The sequence below is a fragment of the Brienomyrus brachyistius genome, chromosome 15 (assembly GCF_023856365.1).
Source record: "Brienomyrus brachyistius isolate T26 chromosome 15, BBRACH_0.4, whole genome shotgun sequence".
Taxonomy (NCBI): domain Eukaryota; kingdom Metazoa; phylum Chordata; class Actinopteri; order Osteoglossiformes; family Mormyridae; genus Brienomyrus; species Brienomyrus brachyistius.
Window position 1 is genome coordinate 2,640,088 of NC_064547.1, and position 25,620 is coordinate 2,665,707.

Below are 25,620 nucleotides of genomic sequence, written 5' to 3' on the forward strand. Positions count from 1 at the left end.
CATTTATTGGCTTAGGTGACAGTTCTCTAGGACAGCAAACACGACAGTGTAATGCGGAATATTGTAATACAGACAACGGCAGAGTCAGAAAAAAAACTTTGAGTGTGTTCTTGTTAATTGACACTTCATTAAAAATATGCTTGACTTATCTACATACGGCTACCTAATATGATTACTAGTAATATTCTTAAAGGGACCCTATTATGCTCATTTTCATATTTTATTTTTCAGGTCTACTGTAATAGATTTATATGCTTCAGTGTTCCAAAGAATTATTTTTCTCATATTGTACATCTGTACTCTGTCTATAACCCTGTCTATAAGTCCCACCACTGCTGAGCCCAGTGTGCTCTGATTGGTCAGTTTGCCCCACACGTTCCACCCCTATCTTGCGGTCTGCAGACAGATCCTGGCGGGTAGGCAGCCAATAAGGATTATGTTTTGAGGTGACCTCACCATGTCATGGAAGTAAGGGCTGTAATTCCATCGAGGCGTTTCGGGCAGATTAGAGAGGAGTGCTTTCTGTGATGAGAGTTATTCCCTTTGGCGTGAACTTTGGACCTTAACACTTTTGCAGACCGTTTCTATGTACCTAAAGCAATATAAGACCTTAAATGGAAGAGAAAAAACTGAAGCATAATAGTGCTCCTTTAACGAGGAGGTGAAGTCGAAACAGGTGCATGATAATGAGCTAAATGGTGTTTAAGAGCCGGAATCGCTCTAATGGAATCCATCTTCCTAGGCGCCCCGTATCCTGACGACACAGAAGGAGCTTTGAAAGCTGACGATCACGTCAAACCCGGCCAGAGTTACGTGTACGTCTGGAATCTGACCTCAGATCACGCACCCACCAAAGACGATGCCAACTGTCTGACACGGGTGTACCACTCGCACGTAATCGCTCCCAGAGACATCGCATCCGGGCTTATCGGCCCACTAATCATCTGTAAAAAAGGTGCATACCACTTTTGTGGTTTTTTTACATTTTAATAGTCTGAATTAATGGCCCACATTTAATCGGTCGGTTTTGCTCCAGACACCCTGGATGTATATGGAGACCAGACCTCAGACAACCTCTATGTCTTGATGTTCACCGTGGCTGATGAGAACCTGAGCTGGTACTTGGATGAAAACATCAAAACATACTGCAAAACACCCAAGAACGTGGACAAGGATGAGGAGGCCTTCCAGGAGAGCAACAGACTACACTGTGAGCTTTGCATCAGGCACCAGTCTGCCTGTGAATTCCTATAAACATAAGACACAGCCACCAAATGCCCTTCAAATAGTAAAGTATTTCTATACAGTACTAGCATCATTCTGAATCACAATTTGCTTATTGGTGTGTAGTTCTGCTGTACTTAGCATCTGTTTAAAAATGGTTTATAATGAAAAGGCTAAACAATGTGCTCAGCTTGAGTATAAGCGAGTCCGAAAAGCTCAAACTGTGACTGTCCGCCACTGCAGCCTGGGGACCCACAGTATTCCCTGGCCAGTAAGTCATGGCCCGAATTCACCATAAAAGGGGGGGAGGGGGGTGGTGGATGTTGGGCACACTAGTAATGTCGCCCATGGGGCTGGGAGGGGCAGTTTGGCAATAGTGACAGTTGTGGCGTATAGTGGGTCAGGGTGGTGTGTTGACATTATACATATATGTGTGTGTGTGTTGTGACCCACATTGACACACCAGTTGAGAAACATTGTCCTGGACCATAGTCTGTATTGAGGTTTTTTTTAGTCAGACCTACGTATTCATCATGTTGATCAGTTAAGCTTGTAATTTGGTATCATAGCTATAATTGCCCCTGAAGATGTGTCACATTCCTGGGAAGGTTATAGATGCTTACAATGAGGCGTTGGCTGCATCTCCTTTCGGTGCATCACCCGTTCTTGGCAGCGGGTATCATTCCCCCGCCGCCTTGCCCTGCGTTTGTGAGAGTAACACCTTCCTCTGTTGTTCCAGCAATCAACGGCTACACGTACGGGAATTTGCCTGGACTGTCCATGTGCATTGGGCACAAGACCCAGTGGCACCTGTTCGGCATGGGCAACGAGGTTGACGTCCACTCGGCGTACTTCCATGGGCAGATCCTGACAGAGAGGGGGCACCACGTGGACACCGTCAGCCTCTTCCCAGCATCCTTCGTCAACGGGGAGATGGAGCCAGCCAATCCGGGCCGCTGGCTGCTCAGCTGTCAGATCAACGATCACCTGTCCGGTACATACATGCAGGCGTTGGTCATTTCTGGAGACGACAACTCCCCAAGTGTAGTGACTGTTTGTGGCCAACAGGGCTCCCCAAACTCTGGGTGGTTTGAGTTGCACACATGCCACTCCATTTACTAACCTGCATTAGACACTGGAATCATGTTTCATGCCAGGTACTGGGTCTGCATTGTGAAGAATTCACCAAATCATAGGGGATGGATGGGTGACCTCGGTGCACTGCTGGTGGGCGGCTCCATGGCTGTCTGCAGGGAGATCATGGTCGCCATTTGGCTTCTTGGTGCTGAATACCATTCGCTGGGGGTTGGGGGATCTGAGCAGAGGACAGAAGGAACCTTCGTAACTGGAAACGGAAACTTCTTAGCTCAGTGAGATATTTAAAAAGAAGCCAAAATAAGTTTTTAAGTGCATATTATGTTAGATTAGTGCTGCAATATGAGTTGACGTGTTGCCATTTATAGCTTTAATGATTAGTTTCCAAAAAGCATTTTCTTATGCATTATAGTCAGTTGAGCAAGTACTTGAATTTAAGGCAAAACCAAAGTAATTTGCAGGTATTACACAGGTATTACTCAGGTATTACACGGGTATTACATTGCAGGTTTTTTTTCTCTTCATTTTCCTTTAGCTGGGATGCAAGCATTATTTGATGTGAAAGATTGCTTCCCCAGTGTTCATAAGCCAAAACCACACGGCGAAGTCAGGAATTATTACATTGCTGCTGAAGAAATTTCTTGGGACTATGGGCCATCACAGATTAACCAGTTCACAGGAAAGCCTTTGAAATCTGACGAGTGAGATGATTTTATACACTTTCATGCGGTGCATAGCTGTTTCTCACCATGCCTCTGTATCTCTTACGTATCTCTCTGTATGGTAGCAAACCATATAGCCACATGGCTCAGCTGGTTTACAACATCAAAATCATATCATTTGTTGTTTTTATTTTCCGATAAAATAAATTCCTGCTTCTCACACTTTGTAGGTCCACCTTGTTCATCTGTGTGTTTTTTATCCCATTAAAATGTTATCAGGAACTCAGAAACTTTCTTCAAGGTTGCCGATGACAGGATTGGAGGAAAGTATAAGAAAGCAGTGTATGTTGAATACACAGATGATACTTTTACCAAACGGAAGGAGAGAACACCTGAGGAAGAGCACCTTGGCATTCTGGGTAATGGGCACATGTTGGGATAGAAACCTGCGTAACTGGCAATAATAAGCAACAATTTGGCATAACAGACAGACTGAAAATCTAATATGATGGGGCGGTTTTCCAGGTCCCGTGATTAGGGCAGAAGTAGAAGACACCATCACCGTGACATTCAGGAATAAAGCCTCCCGCCCTTACAGTATCCAGCCACATGGGGTACAGTACACCATCGACCAGGATGGGACACCCTATAACTCTGTTATTGAAGGTAAAACACCTTGTGTGCATTAAATTACGTGAAGTAATCTCACTTGCTTAATCTTCTATTTCATAATTTAACTACATTCTAATATTCTTCAGAAACTTCTAGGTCAAAAATACTACTTCAGAAGATCAAAGGAACCTTTGGCCGTGAGTGAACTTTCGTGATGCTTTGATTTTCTATTTCAGAAAACTACAGTCACTCTACTGCAGATTTAGTTTTACTTGTACCTTTTATGAGGACTAAAGGTCTATGTGTTCTGTTGCATGAATGGTACAAATTCATCACCATTAATGTTAATGTTATGGGAGAATCTATATTTGGAGCTAGAGGTGGAAAGTTCTGGTCCAGAAAGTACAAATACAGACCACGGTTTTGTTTCGACCAACCAGTTGAGTAACTCTGTGACTTTGACTCTTTATACTCAACTGATTTTTCTAAACAAAACCTTAGTCTGCATTTGTATTCTCTGGACCTGAACTTTCCACCTCTGAAACGAAAACACAGAGCCTGAGAACGTGGAGGAGTTTTGTACTTTAATTCTGAATCATTTGTGCATTGTAGCTGAACTGGATATATTTATTATATTTGAAAGGTTCTTTATCTCAGATGAGCTTCATTCATTATTCACAGAACCAGTGACTCCACAACCTGCTTCCCATGTGCTTCCCGGCTCCTCCTACACCTACACGTGGGTCGTCCCAAGAGAAGGAGGACCTACAGCGGATGATCCGGACTGCATGACACACCTCTACTTCTCTGCTGTGGACCCAGTTAGAGATACTAGTTCTGGACTAGTGGGACCCCTGTTGATCTGTAAGCCCAGCACCCTAAAGGCAGACAAACAGGTATGATGTGATGTAGACATGATGTCATATACAAGAGAAGGGACCTTATTATTAAGAAATGGCCAGTTCTCAAGGCGGTAGTTAGAATTGAAAAGTACTTTAGTTTCAATCGGGGACCCTTTGCCAAAAAAGAAAATCACTTGACATTATTAAATGACTGACTGGTCGAAACATTGTATTCTTAATTTAAACATCAGATTTGCTTCATTGGTCTCAGGGGGAAATTCCAACGGTAGAGTCATTAATTTATGATCTTATCTTGCTAAGTAGCATTTGCCTTCCAGAAAAATGCTAAGGAAATGCACCTCCTCGCCACTGTGTTTGATGAGAATCTCAGCTGGTATCTGGACGACAATATTAAGCAGTTTGCAAAGTCTCCCTCAAAAGTCAACAAGGAGGACGAAGACTTTCAAGAGTCAAACAAGATGCACTGTGAGTCTTTTTCACTCTCAAACACCGTGATTAGTTGTGTTTCGTAATGGAACCAAAATTGCCTTCAGATATGTGGTCAGATACGACTTTCTTCACCATCAGCAATCAATGGATACATGTACGGCAACTTGCAAGGACTGAAAATGTGCAAGGGAGAGACGGTGTCATGGCACATCTCCAGTTTGGGCTCTGAGGCTGACATCCATGGCATACACTTTGAAGGCAATAGAGTGATGTACCGGGGTACCAGAAGAGATGTGGTCAATGTGTTTCCTCACATTTCCCACACAGTTATAATGAACTCAGACAGCATAGGTAAGAGCCCACTCTGCCTCTCATTAACAATGCCGTACGTTACGTCCTGCAGCACGCTGGTCTTCAATGAGTTGCCTGCATGACACTTTTTAGAAATGGGATCCATTGTTTCGTTTTTCGACAACCATCTAACTGTAAATAAGGGTTAGGAGTGCAGGAGCAGTATGGTGTTATGGTGATGGATGGATGGATGGATGGATTGCTAGTGTAGTACTTTGGCTTTCCTATTGAATCTGGAGATATATATATATATATATATATATATATATATAAAAATAAAACATTTTCCTGCCCCTGGATTAGTCAGTGTCTTTGGGAATAAACGCAAAAACCATGAATTTTTCATACCATGAATGTGCATGAAGTAATTAATGGTTATTAATGGAATTAATGCTGAGGCATTGATGTGCCTGTTTGGTGAGACCAGGAACATTTGAGCTGGCATGCAAGACCATCGATCATTACCTGGGGGGCATGAGGGCCAATTACACCGTGGAGAAATGTCACTGGTGGGACGTCAAGCCAGACCTCTACATCCACCATAAGACGTACTACATCGCTGCCGTAGAAACGGAGTGGGACTACTCACCGAACCGCACCTGGGAGTCCGAGATGCACGGCGACGCCAGGTACCCGGGGCAGGGATGGATCCTTAAGGCGAAGCGACAACCGATATTTCTGACAGTGTGTCCGATATTTGGGAATGTGTCATATATTTGGATATGTTGCATATTTTTTTACATACAATGCTCACAAAGTTTTGGGACGCTTAATTTAGTAAAAATATTGCAGATGGCTTGGTTTTATATCAAAATAAATGCTTTATTGTTTACCAAAAAAAAAAAATCACATTAGAAACCATCAGCTCCCTGTAGAATAAACTGAAACCGAAATTCTGGTTCTAAAAAAAGCTGCTCTAGAATTAGAAAGTCCATTGACAAGCAGTCTCACTGGGTGCTTTTTAATTAGTAACACCTTTGCAATAGCATAAAACACCAACCATTTACATTTAGTATCCCTTTGGGAGCCAGTGGCTACTATTGTAATTAATAGCAACATGGAAAGAACAGAACTGAATGAGTCAACCCAACTTAGCAACTTCACTGTATCCTGCAATGCTCGGAAACAAAACTATGGTCATTCTGTATTGTACTAACTGTGATTCACCAGCTCAGGAGACATTTATCTGAAGAAAGGAGATGCATTCATTGGGTCCAAGTATAAGAAGGTCGTATACAGAGAATTCACTGACAAGACTTTCACTCAACAGAAGCAAAGAGGCACAGATGAGGAGCATTTGGAAATTTTAGGTATGCAGTGCAATGAAAAAAAAACACGTCAGATTCCCTCACCCTGTAATGTCACTTGTGCTTATTAATATTATGTGCTTTGTCCCAAGGGCCCATGATTCATGCTGAGACTGGTGACAAAGTGAAGATTGTTTTTAAAAACATGGCAAGCAGACCATACTCTATACACGCGCACGGAGTTAAGACGGACGACGAGAAAATCGAGCAGACTCTACCAGGTAAGAAAACCGCAAATCATTATCTTTGTCATTATTATTATTCAGTTACTTTGCTGAAACCCCATAAAAAGCTCAGTCTATTTAGAGAAGCCAGCCTTGAACTGGCCAGTTTGGCCATTGAAATCCCTCCCCAGTGAGTCCGTACTGGGTGCGTTCTCTCTTACCTTAGGCGAGACAAGCACATATACCTGGTATATTCCCAAAACGGCCGGACCAGGCCCGGAAGAAGAAGACTGCCTTGTTGGGGCATATTTCTCGACAGTTGATGTCAGCAAGGTGTGGTAAAAATCATTTAATGCTGGGCATGTGACATTTCCAGATAATTCTGAATTTCTCCTCATCACCACTGAAATCGTTTTGATGAACCATAACTGACATTCTGTTTACTTTTAACAGTAAAAGTGATGTAGAAAATTGTAAGATTACCAGAGTACAAACTCCATTACCATTGTCGTCACCCAGGACCTATACAGTGGTCTGATTGGACCGCTCGTCATATGCAAACGCAGCATCCTGAGGAAACTGGGACTTAAGAAGGAGATTGAGGAGTTTGCTCTGCTGTTCCTTGTCTTTGACGAGAATGAATCCTGGTACCTGGATGAAAACATCAAAATATACGCAGGAAAACCAGAGAAAGTCAAAAAGAATGATGAGCAGTTCATCAAGAGCAATAAAATGCATGGTGTGTGGACGACCTTCCTGACCTTCTTTCCTCATGAGCGAAAGAAAATTACGCCCTCTTTCAGCTCTATGATTTTACAAATCTGGTCCTTACCACATTCTAAAATTATTTTAATCTGACCTCAGGTGTAAAACAACACACAACAGATTCCACTGTCATAATTTTTTTCGACAAAAAAAAAAAGATGCCAAAATGGAGGCGGGATGTGTGAAAAATTAAGTACACCCCGTGATTCAACAGCATGTCGACGTGCCTTTAGCAGCAATAACCTGAAGAAATCGTTTCTGTATGACCATCAGTCTATGACGTTGTTCAGGAGGAATTCTGACCCACTCCTCTTCGCAGCATTGCTTCAGTTCTTTTGAGGTTTGCAGACATTCGTTTATGCACAGCTCTGTTAAGCTCCCGTAATAGAATTTCAGTCGGGTCGAGGTCTGGACTTTGACTGGGCCATTGCAACACCTTGATTTTCTTTTCCGTTTTCAGCCATTCTGCTGTAGGTTCCCAGGTTTGCTCGGGATCATTGTCCTGTTGCTGACCCAATCTCGGCTAAAGCTTTAGCTGTTTTTGCAATTTCTCTGACCTTGGGGTGAATTTGCTGGGACGCCCACTCCTGGGAAGATTGGTATCTGTCCGCTTGTGAATAATCTTTCTCCCTGCAGAATGATGACTTGAAATTGTTTGGAAGTGACCTTATAATCCTTCCCAGATGAAAGGGCAGCAGCAGTTGCTTCTCTAAGATCACCGCTAGTGTCTTTCCTCCCTGGCATTGTATTAACTTACCCACAAATGCTCCAGACCAGCAAACGTTTTATAGAGATGGTCACACTTATGGATGATCAATTAATCAAGTGCATTTGATTAGTTATTTACCCTCTTAATTTCTACGGAAGCAATAAGGGTGTACTTAATTTTTCACATACAGTATAGTGTATTTATGCATATACTGTGTATATACTTTGTTTTATATATATGCAAATATAATATATATTATATGGTTACACTGTTTTACTCTCAAATTTCTGGTTTATAGAGTCCAAATGGCATTTGCCAAGTATGATTCAGAGCTGAGAAATATGAGCGTATTGCTATGGTTCACTGGCTTCTGGAACATTCTAACAGTCCTGTGAGAGATGTGACGGTGGTACTGTACAGCTTCAGCGTGCTGTGCGAGCTGTAGGGTGCAAAGACGGCGAGCAGCATGTCACGTGCCGGCGGAGCCCGAAATGATGCTGGCTCACACCTGTTTGATTGTTTCCACTCCTGTTCTAGCCATCAACGGCAGGCTTTATGGCAACTTGCAAGGGCTGACAATGCTGGAAGGAGACAAGGTTTACTGGTACCTCCTGGGGATGGGAAACGAGGTGGACATACACACCGTACACTTCCATGGGCACAGCTTTGAGTACAAGGTATGGCAACCCTGCTACAGCCAGATACACAGCCTGTATATGAAGGTTTACTTACACCTTTATTCTATTTGTTATTTTGTTATTGTACCATTCTGTTGTTTTAAACCTGTTGCACCGACTCTAGGAATCATGAAACGCTTCTTGTTATATAGTATACTCTTCTTGTTATATAGTATACTACAATGACGATGAAGTGGAATTGAATTTAACACCCCATTACACACGTTATATACTCACCTAGCACTGCAGCACTGACATCAAGTTAGGAAGCAGCAGGCAAGTTGATCAGCAGAAAGCTGAACTCTACAAGGGCTGTTCCACTAAGAAAACAATCGAAACGTAAATCCTCCTAAGAAATATTCAGCCGTAGATGTGGCTGCTGAGAAAAACTGTAAAATAAGCAAGACGACAGATCGTCAGTCAGAACTAACTTTCCCCCTAGTTTCGGAAATGCGGACCTGGTGAAATTATTCTAGGTCTTTTTGATACCGAGAGTGTGTAGACATTGAAGAGCTGTTGCTTCTTCCCTTCGCCCCAGCTGGGTGGCACTTACCGGAACGACGTATACGAGCTCTTCCCCGCAACGTTCCAGACTGTGCTGATGCAGCCCCTGTACCCCGGTACTTGGCTCCTGCACTGTCACGTCACAGACCACATAGTGGCTGGTATGGAGACCACCTACACCGTGCTCCAGAAAGAGGGTAAGCCAGGCCGCAGCGGTGAGCAGCGTCCGACTCCGTGAGCTGGGCCTCCATGCATGTGATCGGAAGGTCGCTGGTTTGAGCCCCACCTCAGCAGAACAGTCACATGTCCAGGGCCCCGAGCAAGGGCCCTTAACCCCCGAGCTCCCGGGGGCCACACATTGGCTGACCCTGCGCTGTGACCCCCAAGCTTAGTCTCCCTTACATATACAAAGACAGACTTTCCCTACATGGATCACCATTCACTATAATGAATACACCGTTTAACCCTGACCAGCCCCAACAGGGTTTACAGTGAATTTAGTCAGCAGATTCACTAGAAATTTCTGCAAAGGAGAAACTCTTCCAGTTCATCATTTTGCAGACTTTGGCAGCCCAATAATTCCTGTGCTTTTATTCTTCTTTGCAGAATCCAAAGGAATAAAAGGATTTATAAAAGGTTTGTTTCAAAGGAGTTAGAAGAAACATGAGAAGATTCTTCTGCTTTTAATATCATGTTATTTTCATTAATTCCATGTACACTAATAAATACTGTAAACACACATGTGCACATGCACTGTTAGAATCACATACTGGTTTAAATCTTCTGCCTGTACCTGATAACAGTCTGCGTCCATTGTGATCACCATATCTGTTGATGTGGGATATTGTATTCTATTTTTAAGTAGCACAAAGGCAGGGCAAGAATTTGATTTGACTTCAAACTGTCTGAGTTGGGTAAATCCAAATAAAGGTGGTCAAGTTGTCACCCATGTACAATGCTAGTTCCAGAAAAGGGTAGAAAAATCTTGAAGTGACTATCACCTTTCACCCTTTTAGGTGTGGTGTAACCCTACAAATCAAAAAGAGAGCAAATGTTTAATCCATCCATCTTATCCTGGTTAGGCTCAAAGGCTGGGGGCAGGGGTGGGGAGGGGGGTCTCTGAAGCCTGTTCCAGGCAGCACATGGCATGGAGCTGCAGTGCATAGGCAGCACATGGCACGGAGCTGCAGTGCATAGGCAGCACATGGCACGGAGCTGCAGTGCACAGGCAACACATGGCACGGAAGCTGCAGTGCACAGCAGACAGGATGCCAGTGCACTGCAGGGCGGGCACATGCGCGCTCTCTATCACACACAGTCATATGCGACGGGCAATCCACACATGCCAGGTAGCCTGACTGTCTTTGGATTGTGGGAGGAACCCGGGGGAAACCGGTATGACACGGAGAGAACTGGAAAACTCCGCCCCCTACAGGTCAGAGACGAGATCTGCACCAGCCCTGTTGGCATGAAGCAATAGTACAAACATTTAATTATGCAACATAAATAAATATTTATTCACAGGTTATGTGCGTACTATACGCTCTCTATACACAGATAACAGTAAGAGTTATGTCATCTTCCAAAAAGGAAAAATTCTATGTAGTTTTTCTTCCCTAAAAGTAACACCTGCGATGTATATCTGAGTATAGAAGGAACTGAATTCTCTTTATATACATAAAAATTGCCTAGCAAACAAATATCAGACAGCAGTCAGCCGTGCAACAGTCAGCTGTCTGAGTGTAAAAAGCAGCAGCAGCATCTGGCTTCCGGTTGTAAAGGTTCCGTACAATACTAGTGATTTCCAGCCTAATGCTACAATCAGTGTCACACACACATTTTTATTTATATATACTTAGAGCTATAATCAAGTAAGGCTGCATTCTTATTGCTACACACACTTGACGAAGTGTGTCACACCAGCCCTTCCGTGGTAATCCGCCAGCGGGGACCGGTCTGGCTGCTTTCACGCCGGCAGGAGATGCTTCTGGCCGCACTCTAGGAGGTACGGGAGGAAGAACTGCGCCGTCCCGTCGTCTGGTAACAGGTTCAAAAGCTCCAGAGGGCTCAGCTCCATGGCGACCACCTTCAGTGTTTCTGCGCCGAAGGAAGTTCATAGCAGGAGCTTCAGCTGTACTCACTTTATTGCTTTAAGCAGATGCTTTCGCTTTAGTGCTGCTGTGCTCGTAACAGAAGCGTACCTTTCAGTGCGGTCAGTAGGATGTCATCCTTTCCTCCAGTGGCTCGGGTTCTGTCACAGAGCTCTGGGAAAAGCTTTTTCCACCAAAGTACCTAAGCACAATAAAATCGCATATTATTCAGGAAAAAAAAAAGCTATTGACGATTTAACCCTCTGAATTATGAACACTTAAACTGCATCACAGCAATTACACAAAACTACTAGAAATCACCCCACCCCCAGTGGTGATTCTAGAATGTTTTCTGAGGTTGGCTTTTCTTATGACCCCACTTTATCATTAGCCAATGATACAGTATGCATTTAAATCAGTGAGTGACAGCACTCCAGCAGCCAATCATGTTTTTGCTCAGGCCAGTGGCCCCACCCCCTGTGTACACCCCTGTCCCATGCTTTGGGTGTTTACATTTGGGTTCTCTTTAAATCATACCCACATAATAAGCTGTAACTGCTGAACAGCTGTAATTAGAAGTGAAGGTTAACAGGACCTGCAGTGATAGAAGATTTTAACAAGCAGAGCACGAGGTTAGGATCTCGTTAGGAGTTGTGGGTCGCAGTACCGTTTTGTCATGGTGCAGCTGGTGGATGGCATAGGGAAGGACGGCCTGGGGGCAGAGGTCCAGCAGCCGGTCGATGGAGCGCTCGTGGTGGCCCAGCTTGGTGGTGCACAGCACGTGGACGCTGAGGCCGGCGCTGTCCCGGTCCGACAGCTGCTCCAGCAAGGGGAGTATGAAGGACACGTCTAGTGTGGGACCGCAGAGCAGCGACTGAGGGAGACAGTCAGCAGAGAGAGAGTCGGCAGGAAGCAATACCATATCTGCACTGAACATGCACAGCAGAGCATCATGGGTACAAATAGGTACAAGTAGAACCATTATTACGCTAAACTTAAATCGCTATTTCATATGGGTGCACCGTGTAGAAATAAACAAATGTGTGCGTACATCCTTATATTTTATGTGTTCATTTATTAGACAATATAAATAAATGCAATTTAGAAAAGTAAAAATCTAGTTAATCAATATTAGGATAATAATACAGCTATAAGATTAATAAAGGCTTGGGATGTGATAGGTAACATTCCTGAGGAGTCAGGCGTTAGGAATAGCTATCTGAAGTTAGGGTTAGGAATAGCTATCTGCAGTTACAGAGGGCTGGTATCAGAATGAACAGGATTATTAATAGATAGCTTTGTTTACTTTTACCACAGAAGGTCATGAAGTTCGAGAAACTGGCAAGTCTAACACAATTTACATTATAAATATTATAATGAACATTAAAATGCATTAATGCTTTGCTTATTGTTCAATATTACTCATGACACTAGTGACGCTCGAATAAGGTAGAGGACAAACTGACCTGTAGCTTCTGCAGATCTTCGTGATGGTCGTGGGCAACGTTGAAATGCAAGGGTGTGAGGACGCTCACCCAGGGAAACAGCTGGCCATAGTGACAGCAGGAATTGATCTGCCCCAAACACACATTCAGTTCATTGGGTCACCTTGCGGGAAGGGACCAGGGTAAAACATTTAAGTACACATGGGCTCACCAGATCATCCGTGGTCTTCAGGGGTTTCATCCCGTAATTTTTCTTCTTGGCAATGCGGTCAATGTAGACTGACGCCAGGCGGAACAGGAGCTCCTGAATCACAGACTTGCTTGTTGAGGCCACGAGGAGGGACTCCCAGAAATCTACCAGGAGTTGAGGGCCACTCTCCAACTCTGTGGCACCTTTGCACAGCTCCTGAATGACACACAATGACATGCATGATAGAAGTTTATGTCCATGCATGGTGCGAGCAAGACTGTGCTGTATGAAGCCAGAGAGACCTACCAGAAAGAAGAGGTCGGCCTCCTCGAGGCAGATCTTGCTGTTCTCGTGGAGGGCCACCATTGCAGCCACTAGCAGGCCGTCCTGGGTGTCCTTCAGCTTCTGGGCCAGCGCAGTGGGAACGATGGCCTTCCCTCGGCCATGCAGGAGCAACTTGGGCTCCTCGATGTAGCCGTATACCTGAAGCATCTATGACAGTGGCGAGGTCATTACATTTTCAGCCTAGTTACATCGTCTTCCGGTATCTCCTCTGACTGCCCGCCCTGCTCAGATGGCTAATAAAACCTGACCCTGGCTCCCATAATACACCTCTTTAAAACAGGTGCCATGCATAAATAATTTCTGACTGCAAGACTGCAATGTTCTGAATTATGGAAATAACGGGCAGATGATCACAGGTATTAGCTGACTGTCAGCCCCCTCGGTTAGTGTTTTCCAATCAATTCTCAGGAACCCACAGATGGTCCACGTTTTTGCTCCTTCCGAGATCCCTGCCAGACAGTTCACATTTTTGCTCCCTCCAAGTTCGAGCAGTAAGGGAGCAAAAACGTGGACTGTCTGCAGGTCTCCGAGGACTAGACTGGGAAACATTGCCCTAGATAATGACTCCCTCCCTCCTCAGTGATGGTACTTTTATTTATTGCCAGGGAACCCAACCGGCAAATGATACTCGGCATTATTATCTTGTCAAACCTTTCAGCCACATTATTTGCCCATCATTCCCCATCTCTGCCATCGCCGGCTGGCTGCTGTGACGATGCCTGGGTGTGGTCGTCCCCCTACCTCTGTGTGCCGGTCCATTTCCTGCTTGTACTGCTGCAGGTTGCCCAGGCGGAGATGAAGCGCGGCTTTGGTGAGCGTGACAGTCACCGATGGCCCGCCTTCCGCCTCCAGCTTCTCCAACAGCGGCAGGGCGGAGGCGGGGCTACCATGGCGCATGATGGGACTGTTGATGATGTGGGGTAGCTGGGCCAGCTCGGTGCTCGCGAAAATGTCAAGCACCAAGTTTGCGGTTTCCTGCGAAGACCAAAGCATTGTATCAGTATCGAGGTCTGTTGGTGTTGGTGTCTGTCGATATAAACGTAGTTTACACCGCTCCGGGTGTTGTACTCCACCTCGCTAAGTTCATCCATGCTTTCTTCATACAGGGAATGTTTGAGGAAAAACAGGAAGCCTCTGCCAAAGGTCATCATGGTCCTTGCGAAGGCCACGTTCCTCAGGATGACGTCAGTGACGGACAAAGCAGACATCTTGTAGTAGGGAAGTGCCAAATGACAGTCCCGCTTGTCAAACCTTACACATAAATAAATTTAAAAAATGTCTCTTTAATGTTAAACCAGTGTTTCCCAACCCAGTCCTTGGGGACCCACAGATGGTATTTTTGCTCCCTCCCAGCTCCCTGCCAGATACACATTTTTGGGAGGGAGCAAAAATATGGACCGAAACGCTGCATTAAAATACACAGAGGTGCATGTTGGACAATGTTTAGTAATCATAATAATACAAGATACAGTGCAGAAATAATCCATTAAAGTATGAGAAACACAGAATCCTGGGTTCATGCTCCCTTTCAGCATCTATGACGTTTCTGTGGTACAAAGCATAAACACTGACTGGACCCGTCCTGCTCTGGAGTTAACCCGTTCTCTGGGGGGGGGGGGGGGGGGTCTGGCTCCCACCTGCTGTAGCAGTCCCCCAGCTGAGCACAGCTCTCGCGGAAGGCCTCCTCAAGCTGCTGCCCGTCTGCAGGGTCGCCGGCCTGGCGGTCCAGCAGCGCCGCACGCAGGAGCAAGTGGGCCTCGCTCAGCAGGTGGATGCAGCTCTGAGACAGAGGATTCGTGGCCTCATAATTCCTGCTGTATTCCACCTGTCAGCAGCGGGAAATGAAAAGGCCTCATTTTACTCAGCTATAGTCCATTAGCAATTGAAACGTGCCTCTTTGCATTAACAATTCTGCATTACCCTCAAACAATGGAGCACACAATAAAAGCAGTAAATGAGGCATAGATTTAACTGAAGGTAAAATCCAACTGTATGCAGGTGTTCCATACCATCTCTCGGTACAGTGGGATTATGGGTACTGTGTTGACCACATACAGGTTCCAACCGTGGCTGCCTTCACTAGGTTCCTTTGGTTTGGGAGCTGAAGTCTTTCTAGACCTGGGCAGAGAGGGGTCAACAGCACCAGACAATTCTATAGTTAACACAGCAAGTTATGTAATCATCCAGTCAAACTATCTAATATATAATTTTACACAGTAGAAGTCCACCATAACAAAAGGAGGAGGAGGAGTCCACCATAACAAAAGTACAGACACAATAAATTCTACTTCAAATGATGAAATTAAATATTTACACATACATTTAAATAAACCCTCAATAAATATACAACAAAAACTAAAACTCTGGGTTAATTAGTAATTAATGAAGGTTAATTAAGATTAATATGTTCACACGTTAACATGGCAAAAGTGGAGTAACTGACTACAAATTTTCCAGCTTCTAAATTAGGAGGGCGCCTATTTTAGGTCATATACGTGTCTTCCCCACATCTTCTAAAAGGACCTGATCGAACCTGGTGTCCTGACTTGGACAGATAAACCTCATCCACAGCCGGTAAGCATTTTGCCTTATTTGTCATTTAAAGCAGGTGCATATCTGAAAGACATTCTCAACCTCGCTATATGACTATATATATAGCCATTTAACTTTATGCTTAATATATCTAACATCACAGCATCCATATATTACATGTAATACATCTCATTTAATCATATTCCTGTACAAACATTTTATTTCTGTCTGCTTTTTTACTGGAAGTATCTCTCGGGGAATTGATTATTGTATTTCGTTATACTTGCGGTGTTCAATGACAATCAAGGCATTCAATCATATTCTATCTAAAGCAGTTAAAATATACCGATCACATGAAATGCTTATCCAAATATTATTTGCCCGGAGGTTAAAGTTTTAAGACTGATTATCAGATTTCTAAGCAGTTTCACTGAAGGATTTGTCTGCACGATGAAAATATCTCAATTTGTTTTAATAATTTAAAGAATTCTGTGCAAACCCAGGACAACAGGTTTTTCTATCTGTGCAACCAATAGTTATACTGTAGTTACTAAATAGTTAATTCACTCGACTGGCAATTTTATCAGTCCACAGCAATTGCCTTCAGTGGCTTATGCCTGCAAAGCAGACTCATGTGATTTTAAATTGGCTCAATTTCTCTGCACTCTGACACAGTTCACATATTTTAAAGACAGTTCTTTCCAGGTTCCCCACAGCACTTCCTTTTAACTCATCTATTTGCCCCACTTGGGACAACGGTAAGGAGTGACTCACACTGCACTTATACCCGAAACATCCAAGTTAAAAGTCACACAGAGCGGCATGTTAGAGTACTTTAGTAGGGTGTGCAGACTATGTCAGCTCCGTCAGGGGCGAGGCAGAGGCCAGGCACAGCACAGGGATCCGCGTATGCAGACTTACAAAAATGAATGGTACAAGAAGCTCTCCAGTCCAGATGAGGATGGCGGCTCTATACCTACCGCTAGGAAAATCCCAGTAAGGGTTTTGTGATCTTTAGGCATGCTATAATAGAGCAGCAGAGTATTTATGTTGAGTGCATTAACACACATACAGTACTGGCACATCAGAAAGGTCTGAAAACATAATCTTCATTTCACCATGACCTTCCCCCAACACCGGGGTTCACCAATTCCATTCCTGCAGGGCCAGAATACAACACAGTTTGCAGGTTTCCCTGCTCAGTCACATCTTATCAACTAATTACCAGGTTTAGTAGGTGCATCCGAGCAGCGAAATCTGCAAACTGGGCCCCCAGGACTGGAACTGGGGAGCTCTGCTCTACATCTTAGGACAACTAACACTGTAAACTCAGCTAAGAAAACTGCAGATAAAAATGCCAAAATGTCTTGAGGAAACACAAAAACGAAGCAGAAACGAGATGGCAAAGCAAAACAAGAGCATGACCTTCGACCTCACGCACATAGTTCTCCTGGTGACCTTTTCCGTCTCCTCCTTGCTCTCCAAGTCAGCTGCTGTCAGCAGGACAATGTGGTTCCTGTCATGGCAGACCGTCTTCAGGCCGATAAACAGCTGGATGCGAAGGGCACAGACTTCCATGGTGTAGGCAGGGCAGGCCTGCAGACAAGGAAGACACATTACAGGAGAGCGACTGAGGTCAGGCGGAACATAAAGAACATATATCAGAACAATGCCGGTCATTCAGTCCCGCTGTTCCAAAATCCAAACGCAATGTTGGCCATATTTAGCCCTCATTACAGCAATTTTACTATTGTAATATTGTAGTATTAGCAAAATCCTGTTAAACCTCTTTTTAAAAAAAAAAAAAAAAAAGTGATTTAAGCATTATACAGAATGCCTTTCTGTGTAGGCTACAGTACCACAAAAGGAAACCTTTAATACTGGTTCCTCAAACATTGTGGTAACTTCTAGCGTTAAAGGAAAATGCATCTTGACCAATTTTGGTCTGCGCCAGCAGTGGAGAGATACAACAGGAAGTGGTCAGAATGACACTGGGCCTGACGGCCAATGAGCAGCTTCTGGACTCACCCTCATGGTGGTGTCGATATAGGGGTCCACAGCCCGGGCTGCCACCGCACTGCAACGCACTGAGAAGCACTGCAGCGCGTTCCTGAGCAGCACACACAACACTGCTGGTTACACACTCTTACTCTCAATTACCCAGTAACTCACAAAAGCTAGCAGGAGTAAAACGTAGCGCAGGCGCGAGTGGAGCGACCTGGTGATCACGTGCAGGAAGAACTGGCTGAGCACAGCCTGCTGGGCCTTTTCGGGGTACTGGTAGGTGGAGATGAGCTCGACCGTGTTCCTGATGCTGTACATGTACCCCGAGTTGGGCAGTGAGAAAAAACAGAAGATGCATGTCGGCTCGGTCTCCTTGGCAACGCCGACCCCTTCCTGGATCCCTGGCTCTTCGAGGGTGCAAGACTGAGTGTTAAAATGCGGTACACAAAGCATTCTCCCGAGAGCTCACCCATGGATCATATTTGGTTTCATCTCAGGATCTTCTACTCACCTGCTGCAGTGAACACAGGCAGGAGCTGCAGGGAATGTAACCTGGTGTCCTCCACATGACACCCTTCAAAGAAATCAGGGGCAAACCGCCTAAGGAGAAGAAACGGACCGTGTCGGGACTAGGGCTGCAACGATTCATCGAGTAACTCGAATAACTCGATTACAAAAAATCCTCGATGCAAATTCTTTGCTTCGATGTTTCGTGTAATCCGCACGACTACGTACTGCTTAGTGATCACCGTGTTTCACTCGGAGGATTATTACTGTCGCACAATGTGCTTGCGCGGCATTACGTGTAGCGGGTTTGATTTGATGGCGCGATGGAGAAAGACAGGGAAAATAGTGAGGAAAATCAGTGAAAAAGACGTAAAATGTCTAAAGTTTGGGACCATTTCAAACAAATGAAAAGCAAAAATACTGTACAGTGTGTCCATCTTAAAACCGAATTATCTTACCATAATAGCACAACGTGAATGATTCAACGTCTAAGCAGAAAGCATCCAGTCTATGCTTCCAGTCCACAGAGCGGAACCAGTACATGGTAAGCGTGAGCGTCACTAATAATTCGCGGCTAAAATTAATCTGCGATAGAAATGTATTTATGGGCATATGTGTGAATAAAAAAGTGTAACGAGATTCAGCCCAAGCAGCCCCTATTTTTCCTCAATAAAAACACTGATAACACAGCAGCAGTGAAAATGATGCTGTCGTAGTTTAACATGGAGCTGGAGCCTGTCTGTACACTAACAGCAAAGAGACGGTTCCGTTACAGAGATGGTGAACTCAGGTGGAGTGACGAAAAACAACAGTAGTGCTTGTAATCGCTACTAAACCTTTACTGGTAAAGAGCTGGCGAGAGTCCGTAATCAAACCAGCTGTTCAACAAGCTGAAAGGTGAAGAAAAGCGATGTTTTCAGCTGCTCCCACCCACCGCCGTTTGTCTTACATAGAAGCAAAGCTACAGTAAAGCTATACAAGTTAAAATAGAAGCTATTTCAGTATTTGTATGCAGACAAACTGTTAGCTTAGTTTGACCCAATATTTAAATTTGGCAACTTGCGGCAGGCTGACAGCAGCCGTCACACTTTGTCGCAATGATACTTGCAGCATGCAGGGGTGAGTCTAAAGGGGAGCATGGGGTGTACTCAACTAGATCTATTTCAAGGCTTTAGTAATATTATTCTGCAGATTTAGATTAATATGAATAATATTACATAATTATAATAATATGAATAATATAATATAAATAGCAAAGTGCTTTCTGTGTGTTCCGGTAACATCTACACCATCTATTTTCTGCAACAGGAAACAGTGCGTCAAAGCGGAGGGCAAGCCTCATTTTTGAGTATGTTGATATGCTCAATTTTCTTCATTGCAAACCGCTCCTTTAAAGGCACTCACTCATTCTCTAACACACTTAAACACACACACTCTCACTCACATTCACTTACACACACATGAACACAGCATTGCTATCTCATCCAGGAGATACAATCCTGTCAGAACTTTTTTTATGCCTCCTATAAATGTACAAGAACACAGAGAGTAAAGGCCATTTTAATTTATGTCTTAGTTTAAGATATATGTATACCTTTTTTCAGTAATTTTATTTGACATTTTATTTATTTTTGCATTTAAAGTGTTTTCTTTTAAAAAAGCAAAACAAATATGTACATAAATGCACTAAAAGGGTTTAGTTCTCTTGTCAGTTGTTGTATGGTGTTCAATCATTAAAAATGTTCCTAAAATGGAAACCCATGAGTTTCATTTTAGGAATAGTTAAGATTGCTCTTTAATAAGACAAAAGTATTTCTTATCTGAATAATCGATGGAATATTCGATAGAATACTCGATTACTAAAATAATCGATAGCTGCAGCCCTAGTCTGGACCCTGCAGCAGCATCAGGCACCCAGCAGATTGGGGGGGGGGGGGGGGTACCTGTACAGGATGTACGTCAATCCCAGGTGGCTACGGATCTCGCGCTCCACAGCTGTCCATTCCAGGGACACGGAGACACCAGAGTCCTTCGCATCCTCACCAAGCATCTCTTGGTGTTTGGGGAGCATGAAGAAATCATCCGAGTCAGGCTGGGCCTCTGGCTTTTCTCTCCTACCATCTGTGTGACGATCGAAAGGAGACACCGAAAATCTGCAGTGGAGATGACTAAACGCAGAAAAAGCTACAATTGTATCATCTTTGTCAAAGTTTCCTGATCCGGTCCTCTGGGATTCGCAGACGGGTCATATTTTTGCTCCCTCCCAGCTCCTTACTGGATGGACAGGCGTGGAGCCTTGCAAAATTGTAGACTGTCTGGGAGGTAGCTGGGAAAGAGCAAAATCGTCTGTGGAGTCAGGAAACATCAACATAATTAGACAGCAACATTAAAGTTATTACACAAGTGACACCTCAGAAAAGATCACTCGGTGATCACTCAATTTAGGCAAAAAAGTAGAAATCTCTTTTACTTAACATTTTGTTGCTTTACTTTTTCACTTTTTGGTGAGCATCACAAATCCTTTTTCAGAGCAGACAAAAGTCTAACCCAGAGTCCAAACCAGTGTCCACGTTTGGATTCACCTCAGCTGAGGAGGACAGTGCAAGAGAAAGTTTGATTTTGGGGGGACATCCATAAATCCATCTTCTGAAACCTCATGTCCTATTCAGGGTTGCGGGGGGTCTGGAGCCTATCCTGGAGGCTACGGGTGCAAGGCAGGGAGACAACCCAGGATGGGCCGCCAACCCGTCGCAGGGCACACTCACGCCATTCACTCACACATACAGGCCACTGGGCAATTTGGTAACTCCAATTAACCTCAGCATGATTTTGGACTGTGGGAGGAAATCGGAGTACCTGGAGGAAACTCCACACACATGGAGCCATGGTGGACCCAGACGTAAAGGTCTTTTTTGTGCCTGTAGCCTCAGAGAGCTCTGGGCCCCTGCGACTCTGAAAAGGCGGTTACAGAAAATGGATGGATGGATGGATGGATGGATGCAAAGGTCTATTTATTGGGAGGGGTAAATGAAGGAGAACGAAGTCAACTTGCCCCCTGGTTCCTATGCCCCTGGCTGAGGACCATTCTGAGTATGCGTTAATGGTCTGTACCCTCAGCTGCCAGACTCTCCTCTTACCCGAATCTTCATTATTGCTGGCTGCAGGTACGATGTCATATGGCAGCAGACAGTGCTCCTGCCGCTCCTGCTGCTCCTGCCGCTCTTGCCGCTCCACAGACTGGCTTCTGAGGTTCTCCAGCTTGATCACCAGGACTTCCAGGTCTGTCTGCAGGGCCACATAACCGGCACAGAAGGCCACCTGAGACGGCGTCCAGCCCGGCACGTGCAGAACGAGGAGGCGCTCGAAGTCCAACATGCACAGCCGCTCCTCCACAGTCTGCCTCTTCAAGCTGAAGAGCACCAGGCTCCGGGAGCACCCCACCAGGAGGTCGCCTGTGAGCGGACAGCAGGCCACACACAGCGGCGGCTCCACCAGCGGGATCTCGATGATCTCCATCTGCTCCTTGGGCGCGCCTCGGAAAGATGAGCTCCGCAGCAGGTGACCCAGCAGACGGACGCCCACGCGGGTCTTCTCCGCAGCTTGGTAGCGCCAGTTCGTGTAAGCTCTAAGATAAGTGGCCATGTTCTTCTCTTCAATCGTAACAAGATAATCCCCTGGAACGAAGCAATCCACAAATCAGCCATACCTAAAAGCCTGGCCATGCTTGTCCTTTACAAAGTGACAAATTAATAAGCCAATAACTCAGGCAGAGTGCACACGGATGAGAATTTCACATATAACCTCAGAATGCAGAGTTTAATAAACGCCACTCAATTTCACAGCTTATCACAAGGGTGTCAGACTAACATCAGTGCATCTTATCTGACCTGATTCAGTCTTTCCCTGACTGCAGTCGTCTTAGACCTCTTGAAAACAAACACTACAATTCTACCATGTTAAACATGCCACAGTTGTTAAAGCAACAATTCAAACTGAATATTATCTCCTATTAGTCTATACCCACAAATTCACAGTTGTGTATTTCGTCGCACAATGGCAATGATCTTTCCCGTAGCGAATCACACAATAACCTTAAAAATAATGCAATAAACATATACTATATACAGATGCTATTAAACTTAAAAACTTAATACATATTCATTTTATGTTTCAAAGAAGCATATTTCTGAAATAATTTTAATTTGAGGCTCGCTGTTATGACCACTACTGCAAAAACAGAAAAAATACTCAGACTTGCTGTCCACTGTCATCCCTGGTAATAACACAGAGCACTTTTCATAAGACCACGTGATTCCGCTTACTTATTTGTAAGAAAATCAGGAACAACTCTCTTCAGGATTAAAACAACACTTCTTAATGCTTTCAGAGCTGTTTTCAGTACATATTTACGTAATGCCACCACGCAGTCACATTTCCCCAGTCTAAGCATAACAAGATGCCACATACCGAATACCATGACTTAAATGCAGGCATTTAACATACTCACCCAGGAGATTGTACGCTATGCTCTTAACGCTGCCCATGGTCGAAAAGCGACATATAAAGGAGCACGTCTCCTCCAGCATCTGATAGGCTTCGATCTTGCATCCTCCAGCAGACACCACGAAGAGTGCATCACCCCCACAGCACACCAGTCCGGGCTCTTGCTCGGTTGGTACGATTTGCTGGGATGCGAAAGGGTGACAGTTGTACACGTGAACCATGGTGCCGTCCAGGGCTCAGAGTATCCGATGGAGATTCAGCTAAGTATCAGACTGCATGTCTTGAGTGATAGCACGCTTGGTTGGAGGACGCTCGCTGTCTTTATGTGGCCAGCCAACGTTTATCCTGATCGATATCACATGCCGAGCCGCCTTGTGATGATCAGGCAAACGGCCGTGTCCAGGAGCACTCGCGAGCCGCACTTCCTGTTTGCTCTGACCTCCTCAATCCACCAGCAAATAACCAAATGTTATGGCACTAAGGGTGACTGACAAAGCCCATTTATTCCTCAGAGAAACTATATTGTATTTCCGGGTCCTTTAAAACGCAGAGTGATACTTTCAGTTCTGTGCGGAATAAAAGTGACAGTTGTGGGCGGGGTAAATATCCGCTCGCTGACTTGTCGGTTTTTCTGTCAGTAAAACGGCTGCATCTTTAATTGGTCAATTTTAGTTCGGAGCTCTTCCCCCAAGTAGAAAATTACCTAATAACAAGCAGGATGCCGTGGTGCCGTTTAGTCCCTAACAGTCATCACATGACATCAGGGCATTTTAGGGCACTTCAAATACAGGCAGACAGCTGGGAAGGGTTATGAACACCCCTCCTGGAGGTGACAGACGGCATGCCGCCCTTGCTTTCCAGCATGTAAAACTAAATGTCTGTAACAAACAAACCTAATTTGGAGAAATGAAAACGGTTCTAGTTCCTGTTTTTATTTTAGCTAGGATTTCATCCCACTGTCCTTCTAGAAAAGCAACTTACAGTTCTGCTAAACTAGATGTTAGATTGGTTATCTATGAATGTAATAAAATTCTTTCATCTTATTATACAGGACACATATATCTTCAAGGAAAACGAGTGAGAATTTAAATTCCAAAGAAGCATTCAATTCCAAGAAGAACAAAGTTAATCATTGATGAGCTTGGTTTTCTGAGACAGTAGGTAATGGCTGGTGATTGCATGGATCTGTGTGAAGCAAAACTGCAGAAATCCCCTGTGGATATAGAGTGTAGGAGAATTGTCCCTCAGATATTTGTGACGTGAACTTGCAGCCTTATTAATCTTCCAAGACCTGTAGTAAGCCATGCAATACTTCTTACTGCAAATTTGATCTTCATCCATCTATCTGCCAACCACTTATCTATTATGGAGATGCTGGGGGCCCTGGAGTATTTCCCCAACACAAAGAAGGGCAACGCCCAGGACTGTGTGCCAGGCCACCTGAACACATTCACAGCTCTCCTGATTTGGTGCTGGTTTCATCCCCCTCCCAAGCTATCTGAGACCATGAGCTGCCCACTGAGCCACCATGCCCCATGTCTTTGGGGAGTGTAAAATGGAATATTACAGGGAAAATGCTGAGAAATCAACATGCCGTATTAAAATTCTTTAACAAATCTGAGTTCCCAATGTATTTTTGATTTATGCAGGATTGGAATATACTTGCAAGCTTGCATGTTCTGAAAGCTCAAAAGTGTCTGAACTGATGTTAGGTAACTTGATTGAGGAATTAGAAGATGCTGTTATGGCGATTTAGCCACACTTTCAATTCATGGTGTACTGATATGGTAGATGGCTGACCTTGTCATGTTACTTATGACCACTGGGTGGAGCCATTGGCTTGAAAAATAGAACCGTACTCTACCTTTTTTATTAAGCTTTCGTCCCAGTATAAGGCTGACACCTATTTTTTCTAAACCTACTTCTTGTATGAATTTTCTTCAGTATGCCTGGTTTAATGATGCTGATGGCCAGCTAATGAAAGTGGGAGATTTCTCAGCATCTTTCCTGAGAAGAAACAGTAAGCGGGACTGCAGGTAATGATGGCAAAATGAAGCTTCATGCCATATTTTTGACCCCACTAGATGGTCTGTTCAAAGAAGGCCTCAAAGGATGCCCCAAAGCAAACCAAGAGCGCCCTCAAGTGGGGTCAAAAATACAGCAATTGGTTCATGAAGCTGTCAACATATATGTCAATGGCTTTTCTGATTTTCAGGTGAGGTACAAAATTCTTTCCAAAAAAAATGTTTTCTTGATTTTCGCAGCTGGCAGTTTATGGTTCACCAATGACCCCGAACAGCATCACTGCGGAATGCAGGAAGAAAGCGGTGCATTGTGCAGAAGCAGGACAGGGGCAAGGAGAGAAGCCATCAGAGGGGAACAGCATTCTGCCCTCTGAGACGACCAGATTTCTCTGTGAGTGAGACAACCAGACTTCTCTGTGAGTGAGACGGCCGTGCTTCTCTGTGAGTGAGACAGCCGTACTTCTCTGTGAGTGAGACGACCAGACTTATCTGTGAGTGAGACAGCCGTGCTTCTCTGTGAGTGAGACGGCCACACTTCTCTTTGAGTGAGACGGCCGTACTTCTCTGTGAGTGAGACGGCCATACTTCTCTGTGAGTGCTCACTGCAGCTCAGGTTTC

At 44.5% G+C, this 25,620-nt stretch overlaps 2 protein-coding genes and 1 long non-coding RNA gene across 5 annotated transcripts in view; 2 read left to right on the plus strand and 1 right to left on the minus strand.

The window, feature by feature from the left end:
* LOC125708615 (ceruloplasmin) overlaps positions 1-10,101 on the plus strand; it is an 11,522-nt gene extending 1,421 nt beyond the window's left edge. Inside the window, exons 3-20 of one of the 2 annotated variants that reach the window (XM_048976294.1) lie at positions 743-955; positions 1,037-1,210; positions 1,964-2,218; positions 2,855-3,020; positions 3,261-3,400; positions 3,507-3,647; positions 3,740-3,790; positions 4,275-4,489; positions 4,774-4,921; positions 5,024-5,236; positions 5,664-5,874; positions 6,407-6,546; positions 6,636-6,764; positions 6,934-7,040; positions 7,227-7,446; positions 8,719-8,858; positions 9,397-9,559; positions 9,969-10,101. In XM_048976294.1, the coding sequence (XP_048832251.1) occupies positions 743-955; positions 1,037-1,210; positions 1,964-2,218; positions 2,855-3,020; positions 3,261-3,400; positions 3,507-3,647; positions 3,740-3,790; positions 4,275-4,489; positions 4,774-4,921; positions 5,024-5,236; positions 5,664-5,874; positions 6,407-6,546; positions 6,636-6,764; positions 6,934-7,040; positions 7,227-7,446; positions 8,719-8,858; positions 9,397-9,559; positions 9,969-10,018 (2,876 nt within the window). In that variant the 3' untranslated portion in view covers positions 10,019-10,101. The remainder of the gene's footprint in view (positions 1-742; positions 956-1,036; positions 1,211-1,963; positions 2,219-2,854; positions 3,021-3,260; positions 3,401-3,506; positions 3,648-3,739; positions 3,791-4,274; positions 4,490-4,773; positions 4,922-5,023; positions 5,237-5,663; positions 5,875-6,406; positions 6,547-6,635; positions 6,765-6,933; positions 7,041-7,226; positions 7,447-8,718; positions 8,859-9,396; positions 9,560-9,968) is intronic. The other variant, XM_048976295.1, reaches the window with a different exon arrangement.
* A 749-nt stretch (positions 10,102-10,850) lies between these two features.
* Positions 10,851-23,533, minus strand: hps3 (HPS3 biogenesis of lysosomal organelles complex 2 subunit 1). Of its 2 annotated transcripts, XM_048976296.1 has the most exons (18): positions 22,983-23,533; positions 21,613-22,149; positions 20,419-20,596; positions 18,480-18,568; positions 18,183-18,375; positions 17,993-18,074; positions 17,406-17,560; positions 16,886-16,987; positions 15,442-15,550; positions 15,070-15,257; positions 14,506-14,683; positions 14,174-14,407; positions 13,394-13,579; positions 13,109-13,303; positions 12,919-13,026; positions 12,120-12,326; positions 11,564-11,654; positions 10,851-11,459 (listed from the first exon to the last, which is right to left on the minus strand). In XM_048976296.1, exons 1-18 carry the CDS (start codon positions 23,197-23,199, stop codon positions 11,329-11,331), a joined length of 3,180 nt encoding a protein of 1,059 aa, XP_048832253.1. In that variant the 5' UTR covers positions 23,200-23,533; the 3' UTR covers positions 10,851-11,328. The 2 variants fall into 2 exon arrangements, with proteins under 2 accessions (XP_048832253.1, XP_048832254.1); XM_048976297.1 differs by lacking the exon at positions 16,886-16,987 and having other exon boundaries at positions 22,983-23,532.
* Positions 23,534-23,685: 152 nt separating this feature from the next.
* Positions 23,686-25,556, plus strand: LOC125708621 (uncharacterized). The gene is made up of 3 exons (XR_007382512.1): positions 23,686-24,135; positions 24,923-25,014; positions 25,243-25,556. It is a non-coding gene; the product is annotated as an uncharacterized LOC125708621 (long non-coding RNA).
* The last annotated feature ends 64 nt before the right edge of the window (positions 25,557-25,620 follow it).